Genomic DNA, 25,642 nt, shown 5'->3' on the forward strand with positions numbered 1-25,642 from the left:
GGCGTACTGGAGGTGAAGAGGGCAAAGCTCCGGCATCTACCGTCTCTTCAGCGCGGCTCCTCAGAGTGAGGAGGACGCGTCGAAGAGCCGACGAGCGAGCACCCCCTGGTGGGCGCTGTAAGCTCCGCACCGCAACTGGCAAAAGTTGCGTGAGGGGCAAGTTCGCTCCCGCGACGAGGGGCTCTGAAAGAGAAGCACAAATACGGCACAATAGTGCCCCGTCACCCCGTTCCTCCAACAGACGGCTCAACAGTATAAATCCCCATAAACGGGAACACCATAAAAAAAAAAAGACTTAACTGGCTGCGTGAGCAGCGAAGAAAGAGGGGGAAGATGGAAGAGGGACTGACTTACTACCCTGAGTGGACATAGTGAAAGGACTAACATGATAGATAGTTATAATGGACTCATGGGAGTTCTAGTTTTTTCCTGGACATACAAAGTTTAAAATTTGAATGTTTCTTCGTTTTCTCTGCATACAAGTCTAAGGCCAGATCTTGCAGTCCACCCATCCATCATTAAATTTGACAGCCTGACTTCTTAGTTTGAACTTCTGTACTTGCCACAGGGCTATATTGACATTTTACGAGAAGCCAAGCCTCCTTCCAGAAGAACATCATACCGTTTCAAATGGAAGATGTTCTGCATCTGGTATATCCAAACAACGGATATCCCTCTCATTGGCAAGAAGTGGCGATTTCTGACCATCTTCATCAAGCAAGGTATGGGCAACAATTTTTATTACTTTGGTACACCTTGCGGCAAATGCTACCTGTAAGAAATCTTCACTTTCTTTAGAATGATGTAGTTAAAGAAAGGGTTTCCTCCTACTAGATTCCCCATCTCCATTGTGGGAATTAAACGGTGTCCTTTCCAAGTTAATTAGTACAACTTTTGAGCCTGTACACAAGATCTCATTACAGCATTTGACTTGGAAAGCTTAGTTTTTGGTAGCAGTTACTTTGACTCCCTCTGTTCCCAGGAAACTTTCTCTGTCTTTCATATGAAAAATGTGGTGATGAGAACTTGTCATGAGTATTTTCGCTGAGGTGATCTTAGATCTTCGTAGAATACCAGTAACAAAACCATTAATCTCACTGTGGATAGCAACTTTTATTGTTGTGTTTTTTTTTTTTTTTTTTTTTTTTTTTTTTACTATTACCAAACAAATCTCTTTCTGACAGATCTAATACACATTGAACCAGGAGGAAAGCTGCTTATTGAACAGCAGTATAAGATTTTTGGGGTTTGTGGGGGTTGTCATGTGGGAATCCGACTTAGAACTGATTCCCACATGTTTTCTTTAGTATTTTGTCCAGAAACTTAATACTGAGGTGTACTCTCTGGGTTATCTCGTCCCATTTAAAAAGAACAGCCCTCTAGTAAATAGGGCCTAAGAAGGTAGGCCTTTTGTCACTGATTTCCAATGCCACAGTGTTTTCGCAGATTTAATAGCCAAATGACTCATTCAGCACTGGGCTCCCTCTTTTAGGTCGAGCCTGGGCAGCGCTTGCGCTGATAGGCATGCTGTATTCAGGTATGTACTTGAAGCTCTGCCCATCTTTTTAATTGGCTTCTGTTACTTTCGTTTCTAAATGGGTTTTTTTGATTCATGAATAGGCTTAGTAGTTCCTCCTAGTACCGCCTTGTCTACATTTGTAACCTCCCATAAGACTGGACTTATCAATTGTTGTTACACGGTCTGTTTTAGCACGATTTTCTTTAATGGTTTTCCCCTAATGCAGGCATGAAGTGCTTTCCTGCATTAGGGGGCCCGTGTTGCCTCTGACCGCAGTGCTACATTTTCAGCACAGCACCCACTTTTACATTTTTATTGGGCAAACTTCACAAACATATGTTATTTTTTGTAAAAGCGCTCCATACTGCGCTTCCACTTTAATGGCAGCCATGCACCTTTCTTTAGAAGAGTCTTAAGAAAGGTTCTTGACTGCCATTAAAATGAAAGTGTGGCATGGGGCGCTTTTACAAGTATTTGCAATGCAGTGGATCTCACATTTGCACGAGTTAAAGCTATTGTCATTGTAAATGACAATGCCTTTTGTTTAAGTGTTTTTTAAAACATAATGTGCATTGTCATTTACAATGCCAATAGCGTAAACTCTCGCAAATGTAAGACCTATTGCATTGCAAATGATTGTTTAATATTGGCAGTTGGAAAACTAGTGGGCCAGCTCCCACTAAATGGCCCATGGTTGCAAAAAAAGTGGGAAGTGCTGATATCTTGGATCTTATAATTGCGGTAGTGATTATCCGTTGGAGAGGTACCCACAATAATCTGATGGGGTATCCACAACAATGCACCATGGCAAAAATAGCCACTGGTCTTGACCACAGTGATGGTCCATCTAGCCATTGATGGTTCCTGAATCATACGAGCTAGAATGACATTTCGAGCATCTCAATACAATTGATCCAGGTCCTCTGCCAGACCTTGCACGTTAATTGTATCCTGGGTCCTTTACAGCTGGGAAGACTGGTTAACTTTGGGTATGGTGACGATCTGGGGTGATGGGCTAATTTTTCTCAGTTCTGGAAGGGAGGGAACAGTCCTAGACTCTGTCAGTCTTGCTTCTCCTGGGTAGCTGGGCTGACATGAACTTGAATCCTGTGTCGCTTCATTTCCTGAAGCTGTTCTTACAGTGGCCCTTTAAATCCGCATCTTGTTTTCTTATTTGGAATAAATATAAATAAAACCGCTCTATTCTTGAAAGATCAGCAGTAGTATAAGTTTTTATGTTGCAACTTGTTGAATACCAAATCATTTATAATGGCTTTTAGCATCAGATACAAATTATTAATAATAGACAGTTATATTTTGTGAGGGACTCAGTTACATTTACTTTTTTGGAAATTATGTGCTTCCAAATTTTGGAGAAGAGCTGTGGAGATTACATTGTGAAATGAGGAAGGTGGAGCAAAAGACTGGTATAACTTGTTGGAGGTTCGGCTTACCAATACTAATGATTATGGTTTGTTGATTCAAACACCAATGTTGATGAATGGGCCCCATATGCATGTGGTCTTCATCAAGGCAAAAGAGCAAATGCTGTTTCTTTTCTGAAATGCTCTGAAAGAGAAGTCTTGTTACCTTCAGCTGCAACACAGTTGTGTTGAATAGTCCTGAAGGAAATAATGTGATCACTGTAAATAAGTACCGTCCAAAGTATGGTGATTAAAATATGCGTAGAGGAAGAGAACTTACCAGCTCTGAATCAAACCATTCATTAAAATAGAAAAAAAAGAGAATTGCTCCGGTTCAGGCATATAACCAGTGGAGCACAATGTGAGTAGCTAGATATGTGATCGACCTTCTGTACAATATTAATAAGGTGAGTTTATCCTTAGGGGAGGATACAAATTAGTGAGAATGTTTACGTGAGTAGTAGTCAAGTTGGGTGAAAAAAGTTGCTTGAATTCATGGTTGGTTAGGACTTACTAGATTCCAGGGACAAGGACAGAAGCAAGCCTGCAGGTTAACTGTCCTTGTCAGCCTACAGTCTTGGCTAGTTGCAAAAGGTATCTAAGTGTGTTTAGATAAGGAAGATGCTCCAAATGAGATTGCTGGTCATGCTAGCCAGAAAGGGTGAAACGTTACATAATGGCACATAAAGACTGAGTTATTTCAATACAATAAATTCATACACTGTGCGATATTGGATCATCTTTCTGAAAGCTCTTATTTTTAGGTTTCGCCTATTATCATTCGCTTGCGAATGTAATTGGCGAAAATTCAAGAGCTCGATCCACTCGTCAAACCACTGCGGTTTCTTCACAGTGCATGTGAGTCACGTGACCACAAAAGCGGGTCACGTGACCACACAAGCACGCGCATCTCCTCTCCCTAATCTGCCTGCCACACTTCTCTATCCTCGCTCACATTCCCGCCCCCCCACCAGGCTCTCCCGCCCCCATCCGGCTTCCCTCCGCGCATCTGCCTGCCACACTTCTCCCCTCGCTCGCATTCCCGCCCCCCCACCAGGCTCGCCCGCCCCCATCCGGCTTCCCTTGTTTTGTTTTGCAATCATTTTTTTTTTTTATTTCCCTCTGTTATTCTCCCTCACTTGTTCAATGCAGAGAATTGTGGCAGCTCTGTTTTTCTGGGTTTACATACAACAGACTCCCTCCTCTACCCCCAAACTATCTCGCAGTATGACTCGACTGTTTTAGCCAGACAACTCGCAACACTTCATGCAATGGTGGCAGACAGAACAACACCACTCGAAACAAAGACGAAGCTTTAGCACAAAGAAACCACCTTACTAGTACTGCGCCCTCGACACACACTGTGACGGTGCAACGGCAACGGAGACCAGCATGTTTGTCAATACTGTTAGGTTGGATTTTCATTTAAAGCTATCAATTTCAGCTATTTGATGGTGTCTTTTGAAGGCCGAAGACCTGCGCGTTTCGGAGGATTACTGAACTTCTTGGGTGGTTTTAATCCTTTAAAGGCAAGTGCTAATCCTGGGCGCCTATACTTGTGCTAATGAGATGACATTTTTATGTGGTAACAAATCACTGCATCGTGAAAACTTGCCTTTACCGCAGTGTTACTCCAGGCGTATGAATCTCGTTCAGCGACCGCACATTCTTAAACATATGGATAATTTGTAACTCACTAGTGTCTTTTTTTTAGTGCGTGTGTGGCCGCTGCCCCAAGAAGTAAGACCTCCATTTTGCAAACGACGATTCCAAGTCTCTTACGAGTAAACAAACCCTGGACGAACAATTTCTTGTCTCAGGTTTTTTTTATTCTGTAGCCCTAGTGTGTAACTCGTTTGTCTTGGATCTGTGGTTATTCAATAATTGCCGCGGTAACATGAAAGATGTAAAACCAAGTTTGTCGAAAGTGCTTTTAATTGGAAATGCATTACGGGTGCACGCTAACATAATGCTGCCCTGTTTCCTGGTCTTCTGCAACCGAGCCAAAAACCTAAGAATGAAAACGATTCAGTATTTTGGACAACAATCTCTGAACTTGTGCGGGAGATTTTTTTCCTTTCTGAAGTTTAATTGGTTCATTGTTCGATCAAACTTTAAACCATGGGGTTGATGGCAGGACTGGAGTTTACTTCTGTAAAGGAAGATTAACATATTCGGGAATCTTACCCTAATCCTTTTTAAGTTTACTCAAGCAGATCAGATTAGCAATTCTTACCTACCACCCACTAGAAATTTAGCTTCTCAGACCAGCATTTCCGTGATCATTTTAAACGCACGGGGGAGGATCACACCTTTCGATCCTGCCCCCGTGTGTGTGTGTGGGGGGGGGGGGGGGGGGAGTCGGGGTGGGGTTGTTGTGACTGCACCCCTGCCCCTAACTGGTGCAAAGAGCGCGGCCTCGGCGTGTCATCCTATGCGTTGTCACAGATGCTCTCTGCATGCATCTTACAGTTCCAGGAACATCATCCTGTGTCGTCATCACACTCAAGGAGCTTTGGTGGGACAGCCACAGAAGGGATGGCCGTGCATGGGAGCTACAGCTCATTCACAGAGCGTAATACAGTACTAGCATTACAAATGGCATTTTTTTTCTCAGGCATTAATGATCCACTCATCATTAACATAACATTAATGGAATCCATTCTCAATTTATGTACTTGGAGGTGGCAGAAAATCTATACCAATGGGATTCATTTGCGCACTGCACTTTACTGGCCTCAGCGGCCTGCGATGGGTGAAGCCGAGCAGGACTTCACCGGGTACCTGCGCGCCGCGCACATTGACAAAAGGCAGTTAGAACAGACAGTCGAGTTTACCAGTTTCTGACATGATTTTAGGCAGCTGTTACTGCCAATTTAACAAAAAAGAATCACTAATTTGAATTAATACAAAGCACGTTTTTTCAATATTTTCATTTGGGCACAACTTCATAAAAAAAGCGCCCAGCCCCTCCTCCCTCCACTCAATTGCTGCTAGTCACACGCCAACGCGAGTATAAACAGTCGCTTTAAACACATACTTGACAGGCCTGTTCGGCTGCTTCACACAAGTTTATCTTTCACACCATCTGCCAGCGCCTTGCCGCATGAATCAGTTCGTCCGTCGCTTCTTTTTACCTCCCAGCACTCCCCCCCCCCCCCCCCCCACCCCCCTCCACCCCCCCCCCCCCCCCCCCCCTTCCCCCTTCTTGGCCCTTCTTTGACATTATCTACTGCTGATCAAAGGGTCATATAGGAATAAACAAACACTGGAGCAGTTTTAAGCCGCTATCACGGGATAAACATACCTCCACACAGTATCACTACCCACATTTATTCGGCTTCTGCACGTTTCATTTTGCCCTTTATTAATTTGCATACTTACAGGCAATTGTACTCTTGTACAGCTTTATAAACTGCTTTATAAACTGTACACAAGGCAAACTCGGAGCCTCATATTTAGCACGCACCTCCCCTTCTTTCCCCAAAAAAATCCACACGCATGCTTTATTATCAAAACGTCCTTCAAACAGGGATCCTACCAAGAGCCCATTTCTGACTCTTACCTCTTTATTCTACATCATGCCCCTTACCTCTGCCCTATATTAATACTACTCTGAGAAAACCCCTCTTCCCTGCCCTTACTTCCCATTTCTCCTGTATGCAAGTCTATCCCAGCTTCTCGCCTACCTGCTAAAATTAAGGCCTGTTGCACCTTAACCTAATTTCTCCCAGTAGCGCAACTTACTTTACCTACAGATTTAATTTACACTACAAACAAGTCATCCTCCCACCAAAGACAAACCACTGCCTGCTCCAAATCGCTGCTCCACCAAAATATTAATCGCACTGTTCTGGTAGAAAACACGTATAAGGGCGCGTTCAGGTCTATGTTAGTGCTAGTTAAGAGTGGTATACGTAAACGCAGACGTTGTGCTGTTTTTTTAGGTTGCTAATACAACACTAGCATTATTCCGCAGAGTACTCCTACCCACATGCTAATCGGTTGCGCCACATTTACTTACACAACCAGGAATTAATTTTTCATAGCCCACACATATGCACTGAACAACTTTCCACTACCTCCCACGACAATGTGCAGGGCTTATAACCTCACAACCTTTTGCCCCTTGCTTTTTTTCCCTTCCCCTATCGGACCCCTCCCACCCACAATTCCAAGTTTTGCAGCATGAATCTTTCTGGATTCACTATGCTGTGCATATTCCGCGGTCTTGTGGTTGGGTCCGGATTCGTAGTCTTTTCTTTGTTGTTTTTTTCGTCGCCCAGGTGGGCGTCGGCGTCACCCCTCCTTGGGTGTATTTCCGGTGACGTCGGCATGCTTCCTGCGGAAGCTCCCACCCTTGGGCGCCATCTTCAGATTCTTTTTTCCGCGGTCGGGTCTGGATCGTTCCCGTTGGGCTCCAGACATTTTTGGAGAAAGTACTAGGAAAAGATTGAAATTGAAGAAGATATCAAAAGAAGAAGACTACGAAAGACTTCGCAGAACACTGACCAGCGAAAGGAAGGAGAAATCATCGAGGACTTCGACGATCGTCGACGTCCGCGTGGCCAGGGAGGCCTAAACACTCGATGATGGACAACACACCGTTCAAGTTCTGCCCTAACTGCCACCACAAGTTTGCGCAGAAAGACCAACACCCGGTGTGCAACCTTTGCTTACCGGTAGACCACAGAAGCGAGGACTGCAACGCCTGCTCCGCCTTCGCCTCGAAGACCCTTCGTGTGAGGAAGAGCCAGAGGGTAGCGCACGCCACCCTCCAAGGAACAGCCCAGACGCCATCGCTCTACGAGCTGGGGATGTCCTCGGAGGAAGAGGACAACGCTGCCGCCGAAGACGACAGCTACACGGTCGTAGAGACCGATTACACGAAGACTTCTGATAAGGTAGGAGACTCGTCGTTCCCCAAGAGCACGAGAGACTCTGAGTCTCGCAAGACCCCGAAAGCGCCGACGCAGAGAGACCTGGCGCTTGCGGCTACCCACAGGCCCACCTGATCCTCTGAGAAGGAGTCCCTGGCGCCGAGAGCTGTTGAGCAGCAGAAGTCGTCGAAGATCGTCCCCGAAAAGGACCGATCGACGTCGAGGGAGAAAGACCCGAAAGGCTCGACGCCGTACAGGGACCCGAAACCCAGTTCGACGTCCAAGTCCTCGACGCCGAAACTCACAGCCGAGCCAGGCGCCTAAGAGGGTGGCCGAACAATCCAGCGCGGACAACGCGGCCGAGATGGAAAAGAAAAAACGGCGTCTAGAAGCCGAAATGGAAAATATCTTGCAGCGGAAGAAAGAGTTTGACGCCAAGATGAGAGCCTTCACGATTCCCCACAACACCAAGTCACCCATGCTAGAACTGGTCGAGGAGGAAGACTAACACGTCGAGGAACATGAGCCTGGCGCCGAAATGGTCGACGACCAGGAAGAGGACGAGAACCCCTACGAAGCTTACAGCTATGAGGAGGAAGAGGACAGCAGGTTGGACGCCGAGTCGGCCACCTCTGACCCGCAGGAGGAGGATTACCTGGATGTTGACACCGAGAGCCCGGAAGAGGCGGTCGAAAGATACCCCTCGAGACCATCGCCGCCGGACGACATCGGGGCTTACAACTCGGTGATAAGGTCTGCGGCAGCAGCTTTCAAGCTCAAGCTCGACGAGAAGCAGAAAGCGGACTTTCTCCTCAAGACATTACTCCCCACGCAGACAAGGAGCCAGTATCTACCGATGCTCGACAGCGTCTTGGCGCAGGGGATGGAGGCATTCAGGGAGCCCGCAACATGCAAGGCAGTCACTCCCAGAACGGAAAAGAAGTATAAACATTCATCAAAGGACCCGGCCTACATTCGAGGCGTGGCCTCAGCCGACTCCATCATCACGGCCACAGCAAGGAAGAGGGCCAACGTGGCCACTACTTCTGGACCACCTCCTGATAAGGAGAGCAAAAGGATGGACTTAGTGGGCAGAAGGATCGAACGGAATGCCGCGACCCAATGGCGCATGGCTAATTCCAATGCCCTCATAAACAGGCACATGTACCAGATCATGGAGGAGCTAGGAAAGCTTGTGAAAGACCTACCCCAGGAGGCCAGGCAGAAGGCAGAGAAACTGGTGGAAGACGGGAAGAATGCAGCAAATTGTTGCCTCAAGACGGACCTGGATGGAGCAGACACCTCCAGCAGGCTCATGATGATTGGTGTCACGGAAAGAAGACACACATGGCTCAGAATCTCGGGCTTCAAGCCTGAGGTGCAACACAGCATCTTGAACACTCCGTTCAACGGCGAGACGCTGTTCGGGACAACAGTTGACGACAAACTCAGTCAGCTTAAGAAAGACAATGAAACTGCACGATCCATGGGAGCTTTGCAGTTCAGAGGCAACAAGAGGGGCACCCAGTCACGGAGGCCCGGCGGAAGAGGTGGAAACCAGCCAGGTACTTCACACCAGGCTTTCCAACAGACTCACCAGGCGGACTCGCAGGCGCAACAGGGTCAACAGAAGCAGTCCTGGCAGTACCAGTCAAGGGGCCAGTCCTTTCGAGGGAGAGGAAATGGACGAGGACAGCATAAAAGAGGGGGCCAGCAGCCCGCCTCTAAATGACTTCAGAAACATCCGTGCGCCCGCCAACAGAAAGGATCCCAGGGGCAGGCACGTACAAAGGGGTCAGGACACAATGGACCACTACCACCACAAAACACCAGTGGGTGGAAGATTAAGACTCTACCTCCAGGAATGGAGAGAGATCACATCAGACAAATGGATACTAAACATCATCCAATTCGGGTACTGCTTAGAGTTGGAGGGGAGGCCAACAAGCAGGAGACCAAAGCGAAAGCCGCTAGCAAACGAACAGCTACAGCGGCTTCGGGAAGAAGCAAGAGAGCTCCTACAGAAGGAGGCCATAGAACGGGTTCCCTTCAAAGAAAGAAACAAGGGAATATACTCAACGTATTTCCTCGTGCCAAAGGTCGACGAGACAATGAGACCCATTCTGGACCTCCGGTTCCTGAGCACATTCATAAGAACACAGAAATTCAAAATGACCTCCCTGCAGGAGGTTCTACCGCAATTGCAGATTAGGGACTTCATGGTCACGATAGACCTCAAGGACGCCTATCTGCGCATACCAATGAATGTAAAGCACAAACATATGCTCAGGTTCACAGTCGGAGAAAGCCACTACCAGTTCACAACACTAGCCTTCGGCCTAAAGTCAGCACCGAGGGTCTTCACAAAGTGCCTCGCGGCAGTCGCAGCGCACCTACGAAGGCAGGGAATACACGTATATCCTTACCTGGACGACTGGTTAGTGAAAGCAAACTCGTACCACAAATGCAAGAAAGACGCACATACAGTGACGAGCACGCTGATAAACCTGGGGTTCTCTATCCATTGGAAAAAATAGTCAATGGAGCCGGAACAGGTAAAGATCTTCCTGGGGGCACAGATCAACACCTTACAGGGCAGGGTGTTCCCCTGCGACAAGAGAGCAGGGGCCCTGGTGAGGGAAACTCGCCTCTACCGGAAGGGACAAGCTCGGACAGTGAGGACTGCGAGCAAGATATTGGGGATGATGGCATCATGCATCCACCTGGTGCCAAATGTACGACTTCACATGAGACCCATCCAAGAATGGCTCCAGGAACAATGGTCACAAGCTTCAGGAAGTTGGGAGGATCTAGTGGTTGTGACGCACGCAGTGCAGAAGGAAATGGCATGGTGGACCATGGAGAACATAGCAAAGGGGAAGCCTCTTACACCCCCAACACCAACAGTGACCATCACCACAGACGCATCCCTGAAGGGATGGGGCGCTCACATGGAAGAGCTCAAAGTGAGGGGTCTGTGGACACCGACAGATGCGACAAAGCACATCAATTATCTAGAATTGAAAACAATCTTCCTGGCACTGAAAGCCTTCCAAACAAGACTGTACAAGCACAGGGTGCTGCTGCAGACAGACAACACCACAGTGATGTTCTACATCAACAAGCAGGGTGGAACACAGTCAACCATGCTTTCGAAGCTGGCGCAGGAGATATGGAGATGGGCCATCCCCCTCAGGATAGACCTACTGGCCAAACACCTACCGGGGAAGGAGAACATTCAGGCAGACTGGCTCAGCAGACAGACATCGGCATCCCACTCGTGGGAGCTCAATGCTCAGGAGACGAAGTGGTTGTTCAACAAGTGGGGAACGCCATCAGTGGACCTGTTTGCAACACGCCAGAATGCCAAATGCCAAAGCTTCGCATCCAGACAACCCGAAGAGGGGTCCCTTGGGAATGCTCTGTGGATAGATTGGTGCGGGACATTTGCCTACGCTTTTCCCCCTATACCACTGATACACCGAGTACTGAGCAAGTGCAGAGCGAGCAACATGACCCTGATACTGGTCGCACCACAGTGGGCCAGACAGACCTGGTACTCTCAGATCATGGAGATGGCACAGAGCGCACCCCACAGATTCGAAAGAAGAAAGGACCTGCTCTCCATGCACAACGGAGAAGTACTGCACCCAGAGCCAGAGAGACTGAGCCTAGTGGCGTGGCTCCTGAAGACATAGAATTCGCACACTTGAGGCTGCCAGAGAGCACCCTCAAGGTCCTTCGGGAGGCACGAAGGCCCAGCACACGGAAGTGCTACGGGGCAAAGTGGAAGAGATTCACAATATGGTGCAGGAAGGAAAGACTTCACAAGAAAATGAAGAGGGACTCCACAGTGCTAAAATACCTCACGCACTTACTGGAGAAAAAACTCAGCTCGTCCTCCTTAAGAGTCCACCTGGCAGCGATAGTCGCCTATACAAGGGGTGAGATGGGCAGGAGTTTCTTAACGTCGCAGGTTGTGAAGAGATTCCTGGAAGGAGCGAAGAGGATCGCACCACCCAAGAGGGTGCCGCCATCGGCATGGAACTTGAACATAGTCCTTACGGAACTCATGAAGGAGCCCTTTGAACCACTCCACAAGGCATCACTAGAAATGCTGACCATGAAGACAGCTTTCTTGGTTGCAATAACGTCCTTACGCCGGGTGAGCGAGCTTCAAGCGCTGACGCTGCAGGAACCATACATACAAGTACACAATGACAGGGTTGTGATGAGGACTGACCCACACTTCTTGCCAAAGGTGGTGTCCAAATTCCACATGAACCAGTCCATACAGATACCGGGTTTTTTCCAAAAACCAACAAATAGCGCAGAGCGAGCCCTACACACCTTAGACGCCAGAAGGGCGGTCATGCACTATATATAGAGGACAAAGGGACACTGGAAGACAAAGCAGTTCTTCGTGTCATTCGCCAACAGTTTCATGGGAAAGGCTGTAACCAAGAACACTATTACACGATGGATCGCGCAAACAATCCAACTCTGCCACAGACGGGCATTGCAAGAACTAGCAGAGGGGCCACGTGCCCACTCCACTAGGAAAAAAGGTGCTACAATAGCCTTCCTGGCTAATACACCCATACAAGACATATGCCTGCCGGCAACATGGGCTTCGGTGCACACATTCACGAAGCACTACTGCGTGGATGTTCAAATGAACAATGAAGCACAGGTCGGACAAAGGGTGCTCCAGCACATATTCAAAAACCAAAGCTCATCTTCCACCCAGCCGCCACAAAAATGAGAAACTGCTACAAAATCTATGCACAGCATAGTGAATCCAGAAAGATTCACGCTGCAAAACAAATAGTTTCTTACCTGTCGGTGTAGTTTTGCAGCTTGATCTTTCTGGATTCACTAGCGAACCCACCCACCTCCGCCAGAAAGATGAGGTTGGAGAGGAAAGAGGTGGTCAAAAAAAAAAAAAAAGAGTAGAAAGACCTTTATGTACAAAGCGGTTAATAACTTCACCTACATAGAACATTGCCATCACTTCGGAGACGAGAGAAACACGGGAAAAAAGAATCCGAAGATGGCGCCCAAGGGTGGGAGCTTCCGCAGGAAGCATGCTGACGTCACCGGAAATACACCCAAGAAGGGGTGACGCCGACGCCCACCTGGGCGACGAAAAAAAAAAAAAAAAACAAAGAAAAGACTACGAATCCGGACCCAACCACAAGACCGCGGAATATGCACAGCATAGTGAATCCAGAAAGATCATCAAGCTGCAAAACTACACCGACAGGTAAGAAACTATTTGTTGCTGCTGATGCACACATTTATTTATCTTCGCACTCTGGCACCGCAATAATCTTGCGCACAGCATTAGCTCGCAGCGTCACGCTGCCCCTCTACTAATGCGCTCTTGCCCCGGGTATTTGCCCTTACTACCTATTCTTATGTATCTCTTGCGGTGACTTACACCTGCTTCCCCGCACATACTTTAAACACTGGCGTAACAAAAAGTGAGGGGGCCTCCCTGCACGGTACTTAGGGGGCCCCCCTCCGGGCTCAATCAGGAGCTCTACCGGCCAGAGTTCAGTGCAGAGGCGGCCCCTTGGAGCACTGCGGGGGCCTGTGTTATGCCCCTGACTTCATAAACACCTGAGCTCGCTTTTTCCCCTCAAAGCCACTCGTTCCTCCCTTTATTCTTCTACCGTGTTGGTTACATTGTAATGTGTCTATTACCAACAGTGATAACATATCAAGTTGCAACCTGCAAAACACTTTCCTTCCCACCCACTCCTTCCTCGCTCCATTCTGTGCCTATGTTGGTTACATTGCACTGCCTGTATTCCCCAACAGTGTAAGGATCACACGCCGCAACCAGCAAACACTGCATTAGACATACAGCATGCACACAGTCCATTCTGTGCCCCTGTTGGTTACATTGTGATGTAACTATAAACAAGCACTGGCGTTGCCAATAGGTTTCGCATTTGGAAAGTTTGAGCTATTGGTTTTGTAAATGACATTTTATATTTATATATCGTTATTGGCATTGTCAATAACAATATGTAAATATAAAATGTCATTTACAAAACCAATAGCTCAAACTTTCCAAATGCGAAACCTATTGGCAACGCCAGTGCTTGTTGATATTCTACTGCCTACTTTGCAAATCTCCTAGTTGACCTTGTTTTCCCACTGAGCTGTAGTGGGCATATAGCCATCCTTCCAGAAGTCCACACTACAGTGTTTGCAAAATGATTCTGTGATTGTGGTTTATTTTCACTGAAACGAAACTGTTTTGGTAAAGGCAGCTGCCTTATTTGTGACACTTTATCACCAAAGGCTATCAAAGGTTACATTTTTTTGTTGGTCCAAGAATTAAGTATCATCTGTCTGATGCTTGGAGATGATGCCAGCATGCACGTCTGTGCTGAATTATTCAGCTTGGCTAAACTTTTATTTGGTACAATTCAAATAAGATGTTGTTTGACATGTTGCATTGACCTACTGAAATGGCCTGCTTCAGTTCTAACTGGGCATACAGAGTAAGTTCTGATGTTGATGCTGTGCTTTGGTGGTTACAGATGGTCCTGCAGCAGAGAAAGAACCTGAAGAAAAGAAAAGGGAGCAGTCACCACCACAAAGCAGTCCAGAACCAAAAGAGGAAAGGTTTGTTAATTTAAAGTACTGTTGGTGAGAATGGGGGGGAGGGGCATACTAAGGATTTAGTATGATATTTAAACTGAGTTTTGGCTATCCTGTTTTATCCTACCTACGCGCAGTGGTCTTTCTCTTGTTGACAGTTCAATGTTGATTGCTTTTTTTCCGATAAGCCCTGTAGTGTGATAACGTGTAATGATCATTTTTCCCTTACAGTTGTATAAATTGTGCAACAGTTGTACAACATATGCCCAAACGGGCAGTTGGCCATGCCCCATGGTAAAATATTGCCAGAAAAGCATTGTAATGCTTTTAACGCAAACGGGCTGTAGAATTAGTTGCCAAATTATTTCTTTTTTATGATGGTACACCAACATTTTGCAAATATAAGCGGTTATCATATGCTAGTAATTTGATTAAGGAAACATTAACCATAGCAGTTCTATGGGTACAATTTTGTAAACTAATTCCTACCTCCTTGAAGGGTTACAAGTGCAAGCTGTTTACTTATTATAATATTCTAAGTTGCAAGAGTATGCTTGGTGAATGACTTTTAATGATGGTGAGTAGCTTGAATTTGCTTAAGCACAAATGTAGCAAAACTGGCATAATGGTGATTGATCAACCACCAAATCGCTGGGAACCCTCATTTTAATGCTGACTGCCGTGACATCTGAAACTTTGCAGGTGCCAGCCCTGTACCCCGAATTTAATCTATGTACCCTCAAACCAGTGAGGCAGGACTTTATCTACCTTAATTTAATTCTTTATAATGGATATCCCTTCTGAGCAGGACCAAGGGACATTCATTTGCGCTTGGATACCAATACCTGGGCCTCCCTACCGTTCTGCAGTTATGTTCTTTTACTGGTTCCCTGCTCCTAAGATGAGACCTAAGTTCATATCTTTCTGAATGTCAAATGAATTACTGCTACCCTAATAGAGCTATCTCTTGTATTGAGTGTTATGCTTTCATAGAGCAGACTGAGAAGATATTCCTTTTTTAGGTCTCGCCTAGTGTTTCAGCCCCTGCACTGCTTGCTCAGCGAGATTTATTGTGAAGGAGGACTTTGCGATGAGGGCTCGAAGCCCGCACCTCATTTCCCTTGGCTGGCATCACCGTTTATGCTAAACCGTGGCCTGCCATTGGAAATTAGGGTTTTTGGTTAACACCATTTCTCCTCTAATCCGGACTGGGTCGCCTGTTTGCTGCGGTCGCAAATCACTTTCTTATCTTTATGGGGCCATATGTTTCTAATTAGAAGCACATGGCCCCATAAAGACAAGAGATCAATGCTTCACCACAATGAAAGGAACTACGTTACATGTTCATGGAGGGTTAAGTAGAATGTGGTTAGCAGCCCCCTCTCGATTCTGTATGCTTCCTGTTCAGAAATTGGCATTTGTTGGCGGTTGTGTTAGATTTTCGCTATTCTTTGTAGCTTGACCGCGAAAAGGCAACACTGTGGCAGACAAATGGTGGAATTTAAACACTGCTCTTAAGGTTACTTGTGTGTCTGCACACCTCACTGATGGATACAAGATGACACTACCTCTGTTGGAGTTACGTAGCGGCGGAGACCTCATTTGGTGATTTTTGCTCGGTGTATAGCATCTGTTACAAGTTGCAGCTCCGTGATTTCGGAGTCTGGAACAGTGTGCTCTTAAGCAACTCGCTCCTAATAAATCATGATTGTTTTGTGTGAAAGGTAAGGGGGGGTCGTATCATGGACACTAGCGTTATTTCTAGTGTATTTTTTCCAAATGAGAGGAAAAATAGTCTTATGAAAAAAAGAGCTAGATAAAAATTGCACAAAAAAAACCCATAGCAAATCTGCAGTGGGTTGAATTTTGGAGGTAGCAATCTCAAAGAATACAAGAAGGCTCTGTAAGATTTTCTTGGTGTCTAGTGCAGTGATTCTTAACATGTGGTCCAGCGACCCATGGGGGTCCACAGAACGTACAACTGTTACAAAATAAAATAAAGTTAAAGTTAAATTTAAAGTATATACAAGTAAAAGTGAAAATGTGAAAACAGTTTCTATATTTGATTGTGAATTGAACAAAATATTTCAGCATTTGAGTGGTGTTTACTTGTTTTTGTATTTTGTGTGCGCATTGTTTTGAAGCTCAAAACATAGAAATTGTTCAGGCTGGGGGTCCCCAGCTTTCAATATTGACTCAGTGGGGTCTGCGCATTCCAGTAATCATTCAGTGGGGGTCCACAGAAGTCACAGTGGCGACTTACTGGTCTAGTGGTTGTGAGAAGTTGGCCCGATATGCAGCGTTCGCTATTCTAGCGACCGCTATGTATCGTTCCAAACGACCCTTATGATGATTGGTTGTAAGTCAACCTATAGACCAGCTATCCTAGTAGCGTGGATACGAGCAGTCTAAGGCTAAAGACTCGAGAGGGCGTGTTAAGCCAGCTGTTATACCATCACATACCCCTTGAACACCAAGTGAAAGGACACCACACAAGTGTTATGAAAATAAACAGTATATTTATTAAGAATCACAACAGCCCTGTACTCTTTATGAGGACAGGGTACTAAGCACAAACCAAATCTCTTAGGAAAATACTTCAAGTGCACAATTAAAACAAGTGTCCGAAGACACGGAAGGTTTAGTGGTCTCGGGCGGACCCGATAAGGCAAGTCGGAAGCGAGGGACTCGGGACCCTAGAGTAAGGAGGCTATGCAGGCACCGAAATGCCGAAGTTACCTAGCCACGAGGGCTGCGGCTGCACAAGTCTTACAGGCGTCGGGGGTCTTCGCTGACGAGCCAGGAGCCGGAAGAAAAGGAGTTGCTGGCCGGCGACCAGTGATGAATAGTTCGTAGAGATCCAAGCCTGGATCAGAGATCGATGACACCTGAAAGCAGAGGGGACCAAGTTCGTACTACTAGCCAGTAGTCAGAGGGTACCAGGAGGGCACCGGTTGGCCGTCACCTCGACCAGGTGAGTGGGCGACGCTAGGCTCTGCAGTCTCACGGACCAGGAGGCGTTGTCGGCGACCAGGAGAGAGGTGCGAGCTGTCCCACGAAGGATGATGCTGTCGGCGTCGCTGGGCCCAGGATTGGGGCAACAAGCCTTGGCAGATCTCAGGGCCACGTGGTAGGCCTAAGATGGCGTCTTGAATGGACCAGGAGGGTCCGGGGTGCTCCTCTCGGAAAAGGGAGCAAGGGCCCATCTGGAGCAACCAGACTAGCAGTGTTGTTGGTCGGATGTCGTCAAGGAAGGGCACAAGCCAGCGGCTAGTGACCAGACAACGTGCTTGAGCAGCGAGCAGAAGGGCCCCACGCAGATCGTGGAGATGCTGGGAGACTGCACTTCGGTGCTGGAGCGGCTCAGGGTCGGGGCTTCTCGGACCCCAGAGCACTCACCAGAGAATTGCTTCGATGGTCGTGCTGGTTAAGAAAGCGTGCAGGTTTTGATGGTGGCCGGTCCCTCGAGGTCTCGTCGCACCCACAGATCACAGCTGAGCTGATGACGTGGGTAGAGGTCAGAGGTGCCAGGGAAGCCGGTTCTCGTCGAGCTGGGCCGTCGGATCCTTGAGGAAGGACTTGCAGCAAACCGCAGAGTTCTTAGATGGTGCCCGCTGATGCAGGGTGACTACTCCTTAGTCACAAGGGAGAAATCTTGAGAAGAGTCTCGAATGTCCTTTCGTAGAAAGTAGTTCTTTGTTCAAAGATGATCTAATTTGGAAGGGTCCCCGCTCCGGCCTTTATCCTAAAGAAAGGGGTGGGTACATGACTAGGTCCTGCCCTAAGGGTGGGACCAGGAAGGGGGGTAGTTACACCCCTCTCCCCCCTGCTGGACTTTCCCCAGGTCAGGGGCTGCGCGCCCCTGGAACTGGTTCTAGCCGGCAGATGCGTAGTGAGCACCGGGGTGCCACTCCGCAGTCACCTTCTTGCAAAGCCCTACCTACCCAGAATACACAAACCCTGTCTGGGACGGTGCGAACACCGCCCTCGACAGGAAACCCTTTGTCCAAGCGCTCCTCGCTGGAAGGACTCCCAGCAGCAGGAGGTCAGACTCGTGTCTGTGGTGGCAGCATCCATTTTGTGGAGCTGAGGCTTTAGTTAACTTTAACCGGGGTTCACAGTTACGTACATGTCGTGTCCCTCTAGAAGGGCGGAATGCTAACCTCGTCGCCAGAATTGGTGAGAGGGCAGCATCCCGATTCGTATGACACCTTACTCTACATGCCTTGATAACGCGACACCGAAGTTACCGATGTGGTACGCGTTATCATGGAACAGCCATTGGGTCTTGATTCCGCAAGCTGCAACCGGGCTCGGCTCGGGCCAAAACCTAGTTCACACGAGCCCACGCACTCTGCCTTCAGGATTGTCAAGGCCTGCCATAGGAGTGACTGATAGGAACTCGGGTGTCCATTGTATGGTTAGATATAGAGCTACTATACCTAAAGCAAAGGGTGATTACACGACTTTGCCCCAGCTGTCATGCAGCCAGTTGTGTCGAATTTAGGAGGCCAGCCAGGGGTGGCATAATACATGCTGCAGCCCCTGGCGGCCCTGAGTACACCTATGCCCTGAGTTACAGGGTCTGATAAGGTGGCCCAGTACCAATTGGTAAATGCACCTAGGGTACATATCGTAATTTAGAAAGAGAACAGCCAGGCTGTGGGTCTGATTGGCAGGCCCACAGCCAGAGAAAGTCGTAAACCAGTGAAACAAAAGCAAAAAATCTGGGTGATCATAGGATTGCAGACCCTACTCTCCTACAGTGGTAATAAAGCTGACTCAAAGCCAACCTCCATGATGAGGTGCAGGTGTACTATTTGTTGAGCTATATGCCTCTATCTTGCTGACTATTTACAAAAAAGCATGCTAGAACATCAGCATGGGTGGGCATCTCATGATGGGTTATGAATATAGCAAGCATGATTTAGAGACTACTTAAGACAATATTGCCTTCATTTAATTACTGAAAATTATGGTTTAACTAGAGGTCAATTTCTGTATACAGTTTTATATAGATTTTTGTACCTCTTTCAACCGGTTTTAGAGCCCTACACTTTGGAGGAAGTTGCAAAGCCAAGGAGTTCTCAGTACTTTATAATATCTAATTATTACTGTGCATACTTAGTGTCATGTTTTATTGTGCAGAAATCAAGGCCTCTCATCTAGAATCCTCACTAACTGGATTAAAGCAGGGCTGCTTATTGTGACCTTTGTTATTTTCTCTTTATATGTATGATTTGTTGGTTCTTTCTACACTTGAAGGAGATGTCCCAAGAATAGCTTATCGAAAATGATCATGTCTGCTTTATGCAGATGCTATAGTAATGCTAGATCTGACACCGAAGTGCCTTAAAGTTTGGATAGCTTTCAGCAAAATACTATGATACATTTTCAAAAGAAAATACATGTCAAAAAAGCAAAGTTCTTAAATAGATGAGATACAAATTATGTATGGTACCTTAGAAATTAAATCCTAGAAACTGTAAAATCATACCCATACTTCTCTAATTTAAGAAGGAACAAATGCAGTACTTGATTAGAAAATCAATATCATGCAAATGGACTTGAGGTCCCGCTGTCAAGGTCATGGTGATGTCTCTTTGCCCGTAAAAAGTTCTAGCCCAATTAATCTATCACTCGTGCTCTTTATTTTGATGGAGGAAACAATCCTGGTGGGCATCTCTTCAGAGTACACACAACCTCCCTCTCCAGTGCAGTTATCAATGTGGCCACCTCAGTTCTCCTGTAAGGTGTCCACAGACTGCAAATCGGCACAATGTGAAGGAAATCTGCATCATGGAGATCACATCTTGGACATTTCTGTCTGTCAATCGCTAATATCCTGTTAAGATGTCAAATTGGTAGTGTGTAAATAGTTAAATTTGGGTATATTTTAACCGTGCATTTCTGGATACCACTTGAGTGTATTCTAACATCCTTGCTCGTTCCTTATCCGAGAGTCCCTTTCACTTGTATCATAGCTCCTGCATGTTGGTGTAAGGATTGTGTTCAGTAATTTATAGAACCCTAACACTAACTGACCGCCGATACCCCATTGTTAAAGAGTAACTGCAATATTTCATGAGTTAGGTTCTTCCCTAATTTGGGCCACCAAGCTCACTCGAGACTACTATCATTCTCCCAAACACTAGAAACTGCCCTGCTGGGAGTCTAATATCGGACATTGTTTCCTCAAAGGACAATAGCTTCCCTATAACATTTCACCCACATTTTGTACCCTCGCCTCTTTCCAGCTGCATGCTAACTTAAATGTCATGACTAACCTCGGTCATAATATTGTGGGTGCATAAAGTGGTGCATTCCTGGTTCTGTACCCAAATCTGTGCCAGCATCTCATTGCCATTCGCATCAACCTAGGTACCAGGCAGTAATTCACTGTTCTAAGCAAATGTGCTATAGATACACATGCTTTGCATACTCTTGACATCTAGTTTGGGTCCGGATATTTGCAAGTTGTTTTTCTTCGAAGAAGTCCTTTCTAGTCACGAGGTAAGGTGACTCACCCTTAAGGTAATAGTGCACATGGTCATCGACTCCTTTGTTAAATAGTTTTTTTCAGCCATCGGGTTCGGAAGTGTATTTCTGCGCTTCGGTTCAAAATCGTTCTTTGGGTTCCCCTCGATGTGAAACTCTCTCTACCCTCTGGTATTGTTTCATACGCGTTTCTCACTTCTCCACATATCACTTAGGTCACGGAATCGACTTTTCGATCGGGAAGCTAAGTGAATGGCCTTCGGGCCTAACATTGTTCGATCAGCTCTCCTTCGATGGACCGGACACCCTTTAAATTCTGCCCAGAGTGTCACTTGAAGTATCTTCACACTGATTCGTACAGGGTGTGCAACTTGTGCTTGTCTCTGGAGCACAGGGAAGAAGACTGCGACACTTGCAGATCGTTTTGATCGAAGGAAACTCTGTGATCGTCGGGCTTGATGTCGAACGATGCAGCGTCAAAGCAACAAACACCCACAGGAGATCTTCTGGGGAAAGTTCCGGTCAAGAAGACTTGGAGACATGAGCAGTGGAGGAACAGAAAGCCTTCTCCGTACAGGACTCCGACTTGGAGCTCGAGATTAAACTCTATGCTGAAGAGCTACTGTGCAACAAGGTGGCATGAGTACAGAAGATCACTTGCCCCCTCGTATCACTCCCAAAAAGCATAAGGGTTCGGCACCACCTCTGCCTTCTGACCAAGTTTGGCACCGAGACGACGTTTCCGACGCCCTGCCTCCAGGCTCGGCTCTGAAACAGCCAGTCAAGCCTTCCCACTCCATAACGAGTCAGCAGAAGTCCTCATCGGAATCGAAGTCCTCCGGTTCCAAACAGAAATCCTCAATGCCGAAAGCCAAGCAGCCTTCGGAGCCGAAACCTTCCGCAGCGAAAGGCCAGCACACACTGGTGCCGAAGACAACAGCACTGACATCCAAAGATGCTTCTTCGTATCTGAATTTGGACATTCTTCAATCAAAAAAAGATCCCAAGCATAAGAGTCTGTATAATAATCCTAACACTGGTCATGTTCATACCAAGCAGCCTCAAAAACATAAACTGTCTGATGAGGACACTCCTTACAAGATTCCTTTAAAGAAGAAAGATGTTGCTACCAGTCAGTTTCATCCACCATCTTCATCCTCTCCACCGCCTCCTTCTCCACCTTCAAATCCTTTGCAAATTACACCTCCGGAATCTCCCCAATATCACCACAATGATGGTGATAATGGAGGGGGTGGGGGGGGGGGGGAGTTGCCCACACCGACCAATAGATTATACAATAGATCCTCCAGCAGATAATGACCCAAACCGTTGCCCAGCCATTCCTTCCAGGCGATAATGTATCCCACCAGGAACTCGTTGCCAGGGCTGCACAGTATCATTGGGTGGCACTGCACAAAGAATCAATAGAAAAAGGTTTTTTTGATTGAGACCTTAGGATCCACACATAGGTAGTCATAAACATTTCCTATGTTTAAGGGCATGATTAGGCATGCTGATCATTTTTAAGGACCCAGTACGAGCACGCATCTTGACTCTTAGTTGACCAGAAGTATAAAGCCTCCCCAACGGACCCAGAATTGATCACGGGCCAGTCGCCGCTAGATTCACTAGTAGTATCTAATGCTCGTAAACGGGCTGATTCCCAAACATCAGGGGATGCTCCTCAACAGGTAAGGAGTCTAAATTTATAGACGTTTCTGGGAAGCGCATAGCTGCAAACCAATGGCACATTTCAAACACCAGGCTTTCTAGCCAGGTATTACAGGGCACACTGGGATGAGATGGAGCAATTGCTTCAATACCTCCTAGACGAGAATAAAGCTAAAGCCAGGATTTAATAAATGAAGGTTAGCTAATTTCTCATTCCTCCATAAGGTGTGCTCTAGATGCTGCTGATACTGCGGCTAGAGAGGTCCACACTAGCCTTTTGCTTAGGAGACATGCTTGTTTAAGGATCTCTAGGTTTAAGTCCGAGGTCCAACAATCCATTCTTAACATATCATTTGACAAAAAAAATCTTTTTGGTCTAGAAGTAGATCAAGCATTGGGTAAATTAAAAAAGACACTGAAGTGGCCAAGTCCATGGGAGCGCTCCATTCTCCTTCAAACAGAGGCTGCTTTTGTCGTTACTTTTACCGAGGGGGGAGGGGGGTCGAAAACCACATCCTCAGACCAGAGTGCATCTACTTACAAAGGTAATACCCAGTCCTCTCCTTCAAGAGGATTTTTTCGATGAGGTTATAGAGGGAACAACTTCAAAGGTAGGGGTAAGGACAACACGCCACACTCCCCTGAACACTAATAAGCAGTGACTTGCTCACACGTCCCCCTGACTATGCCATACTAATTGGGAAAAGACTAACAATTTCTCCCCATTTGGCAGTCTAGAACAGACAAATGGGTGATTGGAATTATCCAACATGGTTATTGCCTGGAGCTTACTAGCAATCCCCAAGGAGCTATAGTGCTGGTTCCCACACAGTACCAGGGCTCAGAGGTTTACTCTTTATTTTCCCAAAAAGGACTGTTCCCTAAGACCTATTCTGGATCTCTGAGAGTTAAACCATTATATACTGTCAGAACACTTTCACATGGTGACCCTTCAACGGGTTCTTCCACTGCTACAGAAGGCAGATTTGAGGTCTACTTTAGACTTAAAAGACACGTATTTTCAGGTGCCAAGTCTTCCGTCTTATCGCAAATACCTCAGGTTTGTGATAGCAGGCAAGCATTACCAATTCAAAGTGCATCTGTTTGGGGTGACCACAGCGCCCAGAGTATTTACCAAATGTCTGGCTGTAGTCACGGCTCATCTCAGAAGACCGCATATTCACGTCTTCCCCTATCTAGATGACTGGCTCATCAAAGCGAGCACGTATTAAAATTGCCTACAACATACCCAGATCACAATACACCTACTTCATCACTTAGGATTTAAGGTCAATGCACAAAAATCTCACCTACATCCGTCACAAATGGTCTTACCTAGGAGCCACTCTAGACAGTCAAAGCTCTAGCCTCTCCCAATGTAGACAGAATTCACAATATTCTAGCTCTCATACTACAGTTTCAGTCCAACCATGCCTTGCAGGCCAGAATGTTCATGCAACTGCTGGGAATGATGACATTGTGCTTCGCAGTTGTACCCCATGCAAGACTTCACATGCGTCCACTACAACAATGCTTGGCACATCCGTGGAATCAGTCACAGGATCAATTAACTGATCTAGTGTTGGTAGACGGGTGTACCTATCGCTCTTTGGAGTGGTGAAACCTACAAAACTTGTCAAAAGGACGGCCTTTCATCAACCCTATTCCACAGAATGTGCTCACAGCAGACACATCTCTGACAGGTTGGGGTGCTCATCTCCAAGACTACATAATACAAGGCGTTTGGAGCAACAAACACAAAAGTGTCCACATAAACTATCTAGAGCTTCTAGCAGTTGTTCTAGCACTCAAAGCATTTTTTAAACTCGCCTCCTAGGCAAAAATGTCCTAGTCCGAACAGACATGACAGTGATGTATTATGTGCAAAAGCAGGGAGAGACACACACTCTCCAACTGTCAAGACTCGCTCAAACCATTTGGAATTGGACGATTCATCACAACATTTATCTTCTGGCAGAACACCTCCAAGGAGTAAACAATCAAATTGCAGACCTTCTCAGCAGGAGACCGCAAATTCACGAGTGGGAATTCATCACCAAGTTCTCATTCCCTGCTTTCATCAATGGGGATTTCCACAAATAGACTTGATCGCTACAGCAGAAAACGCAAAATGCCCAAGCTTCCGCTCCAGGTTCCCTATGGATGAACTGGTCAAGGATATTTGCTTATGCTTTTTCGCCTCTCCCACTCATTCCATGTCTGGTTCGGAAGCTCAGACAAACATCCCTCACACTAATTCTAGTAGCTCCCACATGGGCCCGTCAGCCATGGTACACCACCCTATTAGAGCGGTCACTAGTTCCACATCAAAATCGGCACCTCACCTCCAGTCTCCCCACACAGAACCATGGAGAAATCAGACCTCCAAATCCCAAAGAACTGAATTTAGCAATCTGGCTCCTGAAGTCATAGAGTTTGGTTATTTAAATTTACCACCAGACTGTATGACTATTCTAAAAGAAGCAAAAAGGCCTACCACCAGAGCTTGCTATGCAGAAAAGTGGAAAAGATGTGCTGTATACTGCAAGAACACAAACTATCTTTTAGATGCTTCTATACAAAACTTTATCTGTTACACTTACAGCAATCTTGTCTAGCTTATACATCTATTAGTTTGCAACTTGTAGCTGTAGTTGCGTATTTGCAGAACAGGCAACATCTGTCACTATTCAGAGTTCCAGTAATCCAAGCTTTCATGTAGTGTTTGAAGAGAGTAATACTGCCAAGGATTCCTCCTGCCCCAGTTTGGAATCTCAACATTGTTCTCACTAGACTCATGGGTCCACCCTTTGAAACATTGCACAAGTGCCCCTTGCAATTACTCTCCTGGAAGGTTGCTTTCCTCATTGCAATCACATCACTGAGGAGAGTTGGTGAGCTACCGGCGTTCACCTTAGAAGAATGATTCTTTCAGCTACACAAAGAAATGGTAGTTCTACACACCAACCCTAATTTCCTTCTTTTTTTTAAATTTTTTTTTTAAAACCTTTATTGACATTTCAACCAAATAC

At 46.5% G+C, this 25,642-nt stretch overlaps 1 protein-coding gene across 1 annotated transcript in view; it reads left to right on the plus strand.

The window, feature by feature from the left end:
* The window catches only part of TCEA1 (transcription elongation factor A1), a 228,554-nt gene that overhangs the window by 79,673 nt on the left and 123,239 nt on the right, over positions 1-25,642 (plus strand). Inside the window, exon 4 of the mRNA XM_086965752.1 lies at positions 14,381-14,465. Within this exon, the coding sequence (XP_086821878.1) occupies positions 14,381-14,465 (85 nt within the window). The remainder of the gene's footprint in view (positions 1-14,380; positions 14,466-25,642) is intronic.

Source organism: Lissotriton vulgaris, chromosome 4_1, assembly GCF_964263255.1.
Source record: "Lissotriton vulgaris chromosome 4_1, aLisVul1.2, whole genome shotgun sequence".
Lineage (NCBI taxonomy): Eukaryota > Metazoa > Chordata > Amphibia > Caudata > Salamandridae > Lissotriton > Lissotriton vulgaris.